General features: G+C 38.7%; 2 protein-coding genes across 3 annotated transcripts in view; both read left to right on the top strand.

Moving 5' to 3' along the window:
* The first annotated feature begins 1,357 nt into the window (after nt 1-1,357).
* On the top strand, nt 1,358-5,142 carry rsph3 (radial spoke head 3). The gene is made up of 8 exons (XM_008312996.3): nt 1,358-1,618; nt 1,959-2,040; nt 2,147-2,288; nt 2,357-2,502; nt 3,015-3,218; nt 4,034-4,196; nt 4,302-4,388; nt 4,955-5,142. Exons 1-8 carry the CDS (start codon nt 1,518-1,520, stop codon nt 5,062-5,064), a joined length of 1,035 nt encoding a protein of 344 aa, XP_008311218.1. The 5' UTR covers nt 1,358-1,517; the 3' UTR covers nt 5,065-5,142.
* Nucleotides 5,143-6,562: 1,420 nt separating this feature from the next.
* ezrb (ezrin b) overlaps nt 6,563-12,776 on the top strand; it is a 26,981-nt gene continuing 20,767 nt past the window's right edge. The window contains exons 1-2 of one of the 2 annotated variants that reach the window (XM_008312997.3): nt 6,563-6,720; nt 8,159-8,319. In XM_008312997.3, coding sequence (XP_008311219.1) covers nt 8,308-8,319 — 12 coding nt within the window. In that variant the 5' untranslated portion in view covers nt 6,563-6,720; nt 8,159-8,307. Of the gene's footprint in view, nt 6,721-8,056; nt 8,320-12,776 lie in introns of those variants that run through there. The other variant, XM_025056837.1, reaches the window with a different exon arrangement.

Genomic DNA, 12,776 nt, shown 5'->3' with positions numbered 1-12,776 from the left:
TGGGTAATGATTTGTGACAAGTGAAGAGAAGAAAATTGTCGGCTGTTAATGACTTAAAAGAAACCAGCGCTCATTCAAAAATATGATAATGACTTCATTATGAAAGGCTGAAAAGGATAAAAAAAAAATCATGACGTAACCCAGATGATGTCACGTCTCTACAGACTGGTCCATATTTAGCTTTTCATGGCGGTAAAACTTCAGCCATCAGAATGTTGGATCATTATATTCTTTGTTGCTATTTCTGCTAACATTAAGTTATGTCCAGGATTTCTGTCGGGCTTTGTTTATTGTTGACAGCTGACCTGACCAAAATCATGATGAAATTAAGTTATGAATTCAGTCATCACTCCACATGACACCACACATCGCTCACCTTTACACGTCAAAGTTTTAACCATGGTGTACTCTACTGTTGTACGTTTCCCTTTGACGACAACAAAGTACGAATGACTTCATCACCTGTGAAGTCTCTGAACAGGAAGTGGTCTCTGCACCAGCAGGTGTGATCACAGACGGTTACTCAAACTTTTTACTCAAAGTTTAGAATCGTGAGCACGAATACCTGTATTATATGCAAAATATATTGGTATACACTACTATTGTTGATAAAACAATACCTGTATTATATACAATAAAAAATGTTTTTCAGTTTGATCATTTCAGCCATTTTCTGGATTGGTTACTTTTTGGTATACACTACTATTGTTGATAAAACTGAGAATTAAGGCACTGAGTTTAACCATGATTACATCAGTTTACGTGGGAAGGAGTGAAAAGGTCTAAAGTTTTGTTTCTAAAGGTCATTTATGTAAACGTGGATTTCCCCACGACCTGGTTTCATCCAATTTAACTACCAACACTTTGAGACTGATAAACAACACGATATCACAATTTATTTATTTATTTATTTTTACTTATTATAGCTTAGTTAGTTAATTATGGCATTATAGAATAATTCATGGTACATTCGATGAAGCGTAATTTATTGTAAAAAATAGGATAAATGTACTTTGCCTGGAAACACTGCCTCTATTTATCATTGTCTTTATAACTTTTACCTCAAATCCTCTTTGTTTGCTTCCATTTACAATGTTTGTTTTAAATGATTGACGAGAAAAACTAATACATTAGTTACGGGCATCAGAATAGAAAGATTTATTTTTATTTAATAGTCCATATCTCAACTATGAACAACCAAAAAATTCAAATAAAAATTCAAAATATTACACTTAAAACTGTGTATTATGTATGTGATAGAAAAAAAAATGTCACGCGTTATTTTAGCCATTTTACCCTGAAAAACATTTTAATGTCACGCGTTATTTTAGCCATTTTAATTTGGAACGGAAGTGACCGGACCGCAACAGTCCAACACTTCCTGGTTACTGTTGCTACAACTTTTAGTTTCCTCCGTCAACTTAATTAGTTTGATTGTGTTCCGAACGCGAGAACCGTGGCGGTGGAACTGGGGTTCTGCTGGTTCTGACACTTGGAACACCTCAAGCGAACACTTCATGGCGTTCGGTTCGCATCGAATGAGAGAGTTGAGCGGCACCTACACCTTCTCCAGTCGACCCAGGGCCGTGGAGAACCGCATTAAAGTTCCGCCTCAGCAGTACGTATTCACCTGTACGAGTTAAATATCGTAACTAAGGTCTAAAATCATATGTAGGGCATGGTCGACACAGAAATAGGGCTGCAAAAGTAAAGGCCGTTTTTTGTTTGTTTGTTTGTTTCCGCTGGTTTCTTGAACATGGATTAACATTGAGATGATTCTAACATAATGGCGGGTTCCTCGGGTGTTTAGGTTCTAAATAGGCCATTTTGGAGGGTTTGGGGATGTGATGGGTCGACATTCATTTGGTCGACATTCATTTTCAAAACCACTGTTGGCGTTGAGTGTCAGATTGTATGCTCTAATCATTTTTTTCCCCATTTCTCTTCTGAAATGACAGGGCTCTCAGAAACTATGGAAACATCATGTATGACCGCCGTGTTGTCAGGGGAAGCACTTACTCCCAGCACATCCTACAGACTGTAATAATCAATCATCATCACAATTTTATATGTTTTCATTTCTTTCTATCCTTTCTACAGTCTGTTGATCTTGAATTTTTTCTTTCTTTCCCTTACGTCACTACAGACGGCACAAACAACCCCTTCAGAAATACAAAGACATCAGGAGATGAGGAGAAGAGCCATCACACAGAAACGAGCATTCGGAGAATCCAGACTTAAAACCCCTGAAGCCCTGCAGGGCAGAACTCATGTTGACGTACAAACAGGTAACAGGTTTTTTTTCACTGTTCTGGAAAACAGCATTTGACCTATAACCTGGATTTATTTTTTCTAGATTTATATCTCGAGGAGCTCAGTGACGTTCTAGCAACAACAGACATTGAATGTCAGACGGATGCATTTTTGGACCGACCTGCCACTCCTCTTTTCATACCTGCCAAAACTGGCAAAGATGTGGCAACTCAGATAGAAGAAGGAGAGGTGGGTAAATCACATGTCTGGAGTTGAACCCCTGACCTGCCCATTGGAAGGCCTTTCTGAATATCCATTTGTCCGAGGCTAGCCATTTTATGTAGTTAATAATAACATTCTCCACCTATTTTACACAGATATTATGACATCATCAGCATATCGTAAAATAAACGCCTGTACCATCATCATAAACATATCATAAACATTGACTCCAGTTTTTTGGCATGTTAGCATCTAGCGCTTTCATACCATATCTCATCCCACTGGTGAAGCTGTGGATCAGTGGATAACACTGATCTTCTGCAACTACTGACTGCGTTCAACTCCAGACATGGCTAGTCTACATGCCCATGAGTTTACCCCTAGTGGCTCCCTGTGTTGACTGCGTTCAACTCCAGACCTGGCTGGTCTACGTGCCCATGAGTTTACCCCTAGTGGCTCCTCCTAGTGGCCTCTACTGAAAAAAAAGTATTACTGCAACTCCTGACACTAGTACTACTTATTCTGACTATCTTGTGCAGTTGTTTGACTTTGACAGGGAGGTCCAGCCCCTGTTGGAGGTCCTGGTGGGGAAAACGGTGGAGCAGTCTCTCCTGGAGGTGATGGAGGAGGAGGAGCTGGAGTGTCTGCGGGCCCAGCAGAGGGCTTTCCTGGAGCTCCGAAACAGCGAGCTGGCAGAAGTGCAGCGGCTTCAGGAGCAGGAGAGACGGCGCAGCCAGGAAAAAGTATGTTCATATGTATTCAGAATTAGTAAGTACTGTATTATGTAATTCAGTTACAGTCCACAGTAGGGCAGCGTCATCAGCAGAATGAGAACGAACTGATTCTGTTTTATTCTGAGAATTATTTCGTGTCCTGTAAAGCAATTGAATGGACTTTGTAGAGCTCTTATGTGAAAAGCACTTCACAGTGTCCTTTTCCCCGTACACACAATCACACAGCCCTGCATTAGGCTCAGTACGAACACGTGTCTCTCAGAGAAGTGGTGTGGATTCTGTTTGCTTTTTTTTCTATCTCTTGTTTTTGTTATATAACGCTGCTGCATAAGTGATAAAATACCACATAATACCACAAGAAATTTGAAGTACTCAGCATTTACTGAGAGAAGTTCTTTTTTTTTCAATTATGTCAATGGGAGCTTAAATTGTTTGGTGCCAGCCCCTGCGGGCTGACAGTGGTACTGCAGTCAGAACAGCTTGTCTTGTTGGCTTATAAATGACAAAACAGGAAATGTCCACCTTTTACCTCTGCTTTAGTGCCAGTACTCATTGAAGTTGTCAATGAGTACTGCTACAAGCATTTTTATGACTTGTCACTTGTCACTTGGGCATTGGGGATCAGGTGGAATTGAACCAGGAACCACAACAACAACAAAAAACAAAACAATCCTCTTGGGTATGTGGCTATGCAGTAAAAATTATTTTAAGCAGGAAAGTTAATTTAATGCACAAATAAACTTTACATTTGTAACATACTAATTAAGAGAAACCTGACTGAAGTTTTTAATAATTGTAGGGTTTTGTATTTTAATTTTTTTTAGGAACGTAGAATTGCTGAGCAAAGGGAGGCATTGAAGAAAGAAAAAGAGACGGCAGAAAAAATTGCTGCTCGTGTCTTCAGCCAACACTACTTAGCTGACCTTCTACCTGCAGTCTTCACCTCGCTCAGTGACCATGGTTACTTTTATGACCCTGTGGAGAAGGGTGAACTTCACTTTCACACTCTACTTTTCTGCAACCTGATGGCATTACTGCACCACAGAGACTCATACACCTGACATGTGACTTTGTTTTTTATCTGACTTTCAGATATTGAGACAAATTTCTTCCCGTGGCTCATGGCAGAGGTTAATAAAAGTCTGGAGAAGAGACGTGTGGCGAGACAACTGCTGGACGGTAGGTGGCGTTGATCTGTCCGAACGGAGTAAACAACGTCTGTGTGGGGTCCCAATAATTTTTTTTTTTAACAACATTAACCATTTAATATAATGTCATTTTAAAATAATAAATTAAATAAAACATTTAATAATATAACATAATATCACAAATCATAAATTATCATTAATCAGAGCATCTGATACATACATTTAATAATATAACATAATATCATCATTAATCAGAGCATCTGATACAACCTATACATTATCATTAATCAGAGCATCTGATACAACCAGTTCTCAGGTAGAAATGGAGCCATTTGAAATACAGACACAGTTTGACAGCACCCACGTGATGTTGTCTCGCCGTATGATTGGATACGTGGCTAATTGTTGCACTCATCTACACGTGTTCAAACACTTAATAGGATAAGATAAAGAAAAGAGGCCTCACAAATCAATCTACGGCAAAGACTTTGTTGCGGCGCCATCTTCTGGACGCTTGCAAATATTACAACTATTACCGTCGTAGTAATAGCAGATTTTGACAGAAACCTCTTCATCCTGTCTGTCTGTCTGTTTCAGGTATCATCTACGAAGTGGCCCAAACGAGGCAGGCGATGTTAAAACAGCAAGAATCACAACCACAAACACCGGAGAAGTCTGACGTAGAGAACAGAGAAAACGTCCAGTGATGAAATAAAATGCTGGGATCAAGAGGAAAAGCTAGAGGAAGGAATTGTTTTATTTTGCATAAGAAAACAAACAAAAAATCCCATCAGGATTTTCGTCAGATTAATGAAATAGTAAAATAAATGAAATGTTCAGTTAACGAAAGGTTAAAAGTGAATTCCTAATATTTCATCTTTGGGTTCATTTAAAACAAACAGAATGTGTTCTCTTCATTACATTTTCATCTTTCTTTTTTTTTGGCCCTAAACTGATTTTTTTTCTTATAATCTTCCAGAAAATGTTACTTTAATCCTACAAGCCAGACTTTGTCATTGTTTCAATGAATAAAAACAAAAACGTTACTAATTCCAGAAATCTCAGAATGTAGCTTTTGTGAGATGTATTTGAAAAAAAAAAAACAGAACTAAGAGATTTTTTTTTAAATCTGAAGTTTTATCCTCCTTTAAAACCTTTTTTTTCTGGTCAGAATTGCTCGATTGAAGCCAGTATTATTAGTTATTGGTGTCAAAGTCTATTCCTGTCTGTTTTTTTGTGTTTTTTGTTTTGCACCAGGTGTTATTTTACTAACAGTCCGTTCAGGCAAATTCAAGAATGCTTTGCATATGTGAGACTGTGACTCTGTCGAGGATCAGTGATAAAAGGTGACGACTAAAAACTCAAGTTCCGTGAACAAACTTAGATGGTCTCGTGTCACAGTTCACCGCGGTGTTATGTCGCGAAGTAGGTCTTACCTCTGATATATACCACTCTATTTTAATCCTTTCCTCTCATTGGTCAGCTCATCTCAGGCACCGCCCCTCTGCCTTACTGCGGGGCGGATGACGCCGAATCAAAAGGGGAAAAAAAAAGTTTCTATGATGTAACTACTTTACCTCAGAAGGAAACGGTATAATCGGTCTTTACACAATTAGAATACAAGTTGTTTAGACGTCGATTAGAGTTTGTTTCTATGCAGCCACACCTAAAAAAAGTGTGACATTAGAGGGAAGTTTGACCAAATGACTAAGAATAGACGGCAAACTCCTGGATTTAAAGGATAAAGGTGATTTATTCACATGTAAAAAAAAAAAACCAACAGAGACTTATATATTATAGATCATTCTGTAAACAAAAAACCCCAACAGATTATAGAAACTTATATATCATAGATCATTCTGTAATATGCTGTGTGAGACCAAGATTTGAAAATACATGTACTATATTGTCACTTAAAATTAATCACGTAATATGCTGTCTGAGACCAAGATATGAAAATACATCTACTATATTGTCACTTAAAATTAATCACTCATATTATTCTTATATATGTGCAACTTTTAAACTTGCAGTTTTTCTTCTTCTTCTTTTCTTCTTTTAATGCTACAACTTAATTCCCAGAGGGAGGGGGAAATACGTTTTCATACAAACTTCCCTCTGCATCATAATGAAAGTGTCTTTTGGTTTTATGTGAAAACCCCCTCCTGCTGGGTCGCGTGCAGGGCCCCGTTCCACTGCTTGTGAACCCCTGCAGCTCTGGCGGTGAGAGCAGGAACAGGCACGGACTGTGAGTGACTTGGATTGGTGGAGGATGAGCGCCATATTGTGACTGGTTGAAGAGAGGGAGGAGAAATCTGCAGCTGCAGCTCCGGACTATCGTCTGCTGAAGCCCATCAGCTCCGGTAAGACTTTCCTGTCAATTCGCGTTGTTCCGTTTGACCTCACCTGCTCGTTGTAATGGTGGTTGACAAAGAGGTGGAAGCTTCAGGCACCAAAAAATGTTTCACTCTGTACACTTTATTTACCGCCCGGTGCACAAAGGAGGCAAATCTGACAACAGGTGTCTGTGGGATTAGAGTGAGGATGTGGCTGAACGCAGCGACGGCGTCATTTTTCAAACACAACGTCTCTGAATATGTACAGTTTTACTCTATAATACTACAGTATTCATTCTTAACTTTTACTCGGTTTTAACCTCGTGGGGTATTTTTCGTTCGTTCCCCCCATGACTGTGGGGCGTGAACCGAGCTCAACCAAATGTAACCTTAAAAAAAAACAGACACCGGAAGTCACATTTTGGTGACATTTTTACAGTTTAACTGACGGTAAATGTTACACTGCAGTGTTTGTTCACGTGTGAACTGGTCAACTGCGGTCAAATCTGACATAATTGTTTTAGTGTTACGACAAACAAACATCCATCTGAACCGGGGTGTTGGTTTGTTAGCAAAGGGGAAATTAAAATAAAAGAGCAAAACATAGCAGGGTGGAGACGATTAACTTTATCACAGCCCGTGGGTGAGGCGTGTTGAGTACCATATTTAACCTGCCTGCTGCCTAGATGAGTCAAAAAAGTCAAAATAGAATGAAAATTTACAATTTCCGGTTCAATATTTCAAAATACAACACCACATCACCTATAAGCTCCTTTTCCCCAAAATAAAAGCGTCCCCCAATGTATTCATAATTTGGTTACACTTACTTAATTGTCAAGTTATTATTCCGTTATTTGTGTATTTTCTCTTATTGCAATTTGATGGGATGTTTGTCTGTAGAATAGAAAAACTATGATAATCTGGTAGTTGAGAGTAATCCAGATTGAAGTATTACTCTGAAACACAAATATAAACAATTTGATGAGGGTTGTTTAATTAACTTCATGTTTTATTATACAGAACCTTTAGTTAAACACTCCTATTTCATGAACCAGCGTATTTTTCTTTAATTAAAATAAGTACGAACGTATTTAGTTAAACACTCCTATCTCATTTTCTTTAATTAAAATAAGTACGAACGAATATTTGTGCCAGTGCAGTTTAGAAACAAAAAAATAGGGTTAGCATTAAAATAAGTTGTATTTAAATTGGTCAAAAACATTAATTTGTTATATTTTGATCTTTGGCCTGAGAAAAGCTCGCTTAAAAAAAGGCGTGCTATTCTTGTGAAGGTGTAACTGATCTATTTCCGGTGCGTTTGTGTGTTCCGAGCGTGAGCTTGACTGTCTGAGTGGTGATTCATCTGTGATGACTGTTACAGGCAGGAGAGTCAGAGCCTCAGTGCTCCGGCTTTAAGTAGCGCACAAGTAGCTCAAACTCGTTTCTCCTCTTTCTCTCTTTTCAGAAAGGACACATTGAGCGGCTCAGCCACACACACAGACACACAGACACACAGGCACAGACACAGACACAGACAGACACAGCTCTCCAGTTCTCCTCTGAGCTGAAACTCCAACAGAGCCAGGAAGAAGAAGAAAAAAAAGGACAGAAAAAATGCCTAAAGCGGTAAGAAACCTTTTCATTTGTTCTCATTATTTTCACTTTACTTTACTGTGTGGACGTTGGCGGTTTTCTTTTGACATTTATACATTTTTCATCAAGTTAAATTGACGTTTAAAAGTTCAGAATACTCTTTACATTTGGTACAGAATGTCTTATTAAATTTGACAGTCATTTCCATTTACCAGTTCTTTATCAAACTGGTCAAAACACCATAATTTTTTTTTATATATAATGATACAGGGTGTGTCACATGTACATCATCCATGTACAGATCTGTGAGACATTAAGTCTGGAAACACACACACACGGGGAGAGACTCCGTGATTCATTTTCCAGTCTGTTTACAGTGTAGGAGGTGGACACACACCAACGTGATCCATATTGTTGGAATTGTCTTTCATTGCATTAATAAATAACAGGGGCGTGGCTATGTTAAAAATGTTCTGAGGTGAAACCATGGATTTATTGGAGTTTGCTCATCACTGTCTTTGATTCTTATCAATGTCAGAAACTGGAGGATGAGGACATTTGAAATATTAACGGTTGGCCTCAGTGTTCTCGAGATGTTGGAATAAGTTTAATTAAAAGCTGTGAGATATTTAGTGAGAAAAAGTTACAAGACACCGTAATAGGTTGTGCTCTATAGGTTTAAATGATAAGGGTAGGTAAACAGAGAGGCACAGTCGTTTAAACACAAATCAAAACTTAAGCAAACAACGGCTAACAGAAAGCTTAAATGTGTAAAAAGGCTAAAAACAACCAATAAAGCTGTTTGTTAGCATAAAACCTAAAATCAGCCTGAAAACAGCTTTATAGTTTATCAACAAATTGATAAAAAATTAGTACAAATTTTAGCACAAAAACGTATTGCTTATATATATTTCAAACATAATTTTATAATATTTGAAATTTTAAGATGTTATTAGACCAGAGAAAGTATTAGAATGTACATTATTGCCATTTATTTTAATTCAAAATAACACAAACTTCATCCTTCTGTGCTCTCAGCTGTTTGGTTTGTTTTTTTCTAATGATTATTTCTTATAAAAGAGTGCATTGCTGACGTTGCTGCACATATTTGAGCAGCTCTTGACTAATGGAGCCACACCCCAGTTCTTACGTACAGTACAGAGGCACATGGCACAGGTTCCGGCCTCAGCTTAATGCTTGGAAAGTTCTAGTAGGCGGTGTGACTGCCTCTGTATATTATAGACTATGATAGGAAAAACTGATGGAGATGAGAAAAGCACGTTTCCCAAAGCACAGAGTCAACCTTTTTCATTTATTTAAACACTGCATATGTGGCTGCTTACATCCCGGTGGTGGTGTGTGTCTGTCTGTAGAACACAGCCGTCTGTTGTGTTGACAGTGACTAAAGCCCCGGTCTGTGTCATAAAGTGTGTTGTGGGTTTGTTTTGAATGGCCTCAGGGTTGTCAGGACGGCTGCTGTGGAAATGACATCAGGACTGTCTGATAGCAGACGTTACAAAAAACACTGTATTTAACACCGTTATGTCAGATTGATTGTATAACATTAAGAGTCCTGATAAATGGGTTTTATTTTATTTTTCCACAGAGCAGGGTAGAAAATTAAAATGTTTTTTTGGTCATTTCCATAAAAAACTAACACATTTAAGCTAACATTCAAATACTCGTTAGATCAGTTCTTAGGTATTTGTCCATTAATCCATTAGTTAAACTTCAAGATCATGAGGTAATTTTGGGAATAATTTTGCTTATTGTAAGGTTATTTTGAGATGATTGCAGACTAGCCTTGGCTAATTATATCTTTCATTTTCACTTCCCCTTTTTTCTAACTCTTAACTTTGGCCTAAGTCTTACATGTTTATTGGTTTAATTTTTAACTATTTTTTACTGGATTTTTACTCCCTTCCAATCCTGAGTTGTTTTTTAAGATTGAGTTTAGTCTTTCATGGAGTTTTTGCTCTGTTTTACTGTCTGTTTTTCGGGGCTAACCTCATTTTATCTTTCAGATAATATTGGCTTTGTGTCTTCTTGGCTGATAAGTACCTTTTCAGCATATCTTTATTGATAATTTGGTCGATATATGTTGGCTACTCACTCTTGTCAGTGTTGATCATCATGTAGCAAAGGTGTGAGGTGCTTTTATACACTTTATTTTTCAAGGCAGTCATTGTTATAACTCCAAAAATACAGAACAAATCTGTAACTCATTATTTGTAGTCATAACACTTCATACAAAGTTCATTTCACTGGTTCTGTCTAGTAAACAAAAATTCAAAGTAAACATAGTCGATAGAATTGTTATTGCACCTGAGGGAGAAACAATTGTCTTTTGCAGATTTATTTCAGTACTTCTATGTTGAACCATGATCGGAGCACATTAATCTGATAGAATTTGTTGTAAGCATCAGGTTTCAGCGTTGAACACTGGATGAAAGAACGTTTGGCAGATGTCACACATTCCAGTGGAGTTCTTTTTTAATTTTCTGAAAAAGAAACTAGTTCTATGACAAAGCACCTGGAGGCCCCGTTGCAGGAGGTTTGGTCTGATGAGATTTGAGGAGCGACCGAATGCTCCTGCGCTCGAGCCTTGGTGACTCATGTTACACTTATCTGAGTGACATAGTTGTCAGGCAGGAATAATAGCGCTCCCTGGCTCTCCCAACAGAATCCTGTTTTCACCGTGTCCCCGACACAAAACCCTGCGCAAGGTGCGGCCACCAAAACTGTGGGATGGGTGTCGGTGGCTGTCGTCAGCGTTTGATTCATAGGGTGATTGAAAAGTCAGTCAGGTTTGGAACGCCCTCCACTCCTGATGGACAACTCACCAGTCGTTTTGGTTTCAGAAAAGCCCTGGTGAAAGACACAGTGGGCCGTTCCGCTCCATCCTTGTCAAGCCATTGTCTTTCTTGGAGAGAGTGTGGCCGTCATTTATGGCTTTACGGCCCTCGCCGACATTCTCTGTCTGTGCAGAAGCCATGCAGACTATGCAGAGGGTTAAATATTGAATGGGTCTCAGTGAAGAATGCAGCCCAGTCTCTTTACAGGTTAACCAGAGAGGTGACGACCACCAGGTGTGTCTGACTTCACCGACTATTGTAAAGTCAGAAGAACAAATATTCCCTGTATGGTTGCAGAGCATGTTGTATCCTTTGTTTTTTTTTTTTTATGCTTGTCAAATGAAAATCAATAAAGTCTGGCCCGCATGTCAAACGAACGCTAGACGTTGGGAGAAATGTTTTTAAAACATAACATTGGCTTAAAAATGTTTCTGCTTTTTCTGAATTAAAGAAGAAGAAGGCTCTCAATGATATTTGTCACGGTTCTTTATTGCGTTCACAACAGAGAACTAGTTTGTCTTATTGTTTTACAATTAGACAAACTAGTTCTCTGTTGTGAACGGTTGTGTTTATAGTAAATATGTAGGTCAACAGCGGTGATAAACTTCCCTTTAGTTGGTGCAAATTGGCCGGTGCTGCTGTTGGTGAGAGCTGAGCCAGTGATACAAGTGCACTCAGTCCACACAGATTCACCACTGAGGATTGCACAACTGAAAAATGTTAAAAATGCCTACAGTCCTGTGTTTAATTGAAATAGAAAAATCCTCACTTTTGCCATGTTAAAAATGCTTACAGTCCTGTGTTTAATTGAAATAGAAATTCACGGTGAAGCTGAAAGAGGTTGATTTTTAGTTTTATAGAACACAAAAATCACCAATTTGTCTTAACATTTAGCTCCACATTTATTGGTCGAGAAAAACTCTAGAACAATATCTTTCTAGCAGAACCGCAACATAGTGTCGCTGTCTTCTTTTACTGATAGATCAAAAGGGGATTTGAACTCTGCCTTAACGAATCACAAGTGGATCATATGGCGATGGAACTTTTGTAGTACTATTGTAGTACATAAGTTACCTGGTTTGTTGTTGTTGTTCACCAAAACTCCGTCGTCTCATCCGTGTGTTTGTAACTCCCGTCATGCGTCACTGGAACTGGTGGGATTTGCCATCCAGCCCATGTGTAGTTAACACTATTAGGTTTCTGGGTTTGACGCCTACACTTTCTTCAGACTGAATCTGCTCATTGTGGAACTCTGGGTCTGTGCCCGGGTATATTTTTAGCATATGTGTCATGTTTTCTTTACCTCTGTAAGTGGCCACGCTTCATCTGGAGTTAGCACTGGAAGACGACTTCTCCAGATCAGATATCACTCTCCCAGTAGTTTCTGTTGGCGTACACGCTGCACATATTCACATGTTCCATCCGCTGATGGTTAGGGAGCAGGTTTTTATTTTTTAATATCCATCTGTTACTGCTTCAAATACACACTGTGAAGTTTGCAAGAGGGCAGACATAAACCGACGTTACTATTCATTAGATCCCTTTTCTAACAATGGATGCCTCAGAGCTACTTCCTCCACCAGATTTCCATTACTTCTGCTGCCTTTTCAGGGGGGCTGGGGAGGTGGGGGAGTC

The sequence above is a fragment of the Cynoglossus semilaevis genome, chromosome 7, assembly GCF_000523025.1.
Source record: "Cynoglossus semilaevis isolate Cse_v1.0 chromosome 7, Cse_v1.0, whole genome shotgun sequence".
In the NCBI taxonomy this organism is placed as follows: Eukaryota; Metazoa; Chordata; class Actinopteri; order Pleuronectiformes; family Cynoglossidae; genus Cynoglossus; species Cynoglossus semilaevis.
This window is presented reverse-complemented; position numbering and strand designations above follow the sequence as displayed.

Coding starts and splice junctions, on each gene's coding strand:
- rsph3 (XM_008312996.3), top strand. CDS start 1,518: ATGGCGTTCGGTTCGCATCGAATGAGAGAGTTGAGCGGCACCTACACC. Junction 2,503..3,014: donor CTCAGATAGAAGAAGGAGAG/GTGGGTAAATCA, acceptor TATCTTGTGCAG/TTGTTTGACTTTGACAGGGA. Junction 3,219..4,033: donor GACGGCGCAGCCAGGAAAAA/GTATGTTCATAT, acceptor AATTTTTTTTAG/GAACGTAGAATTGCTGAGCA.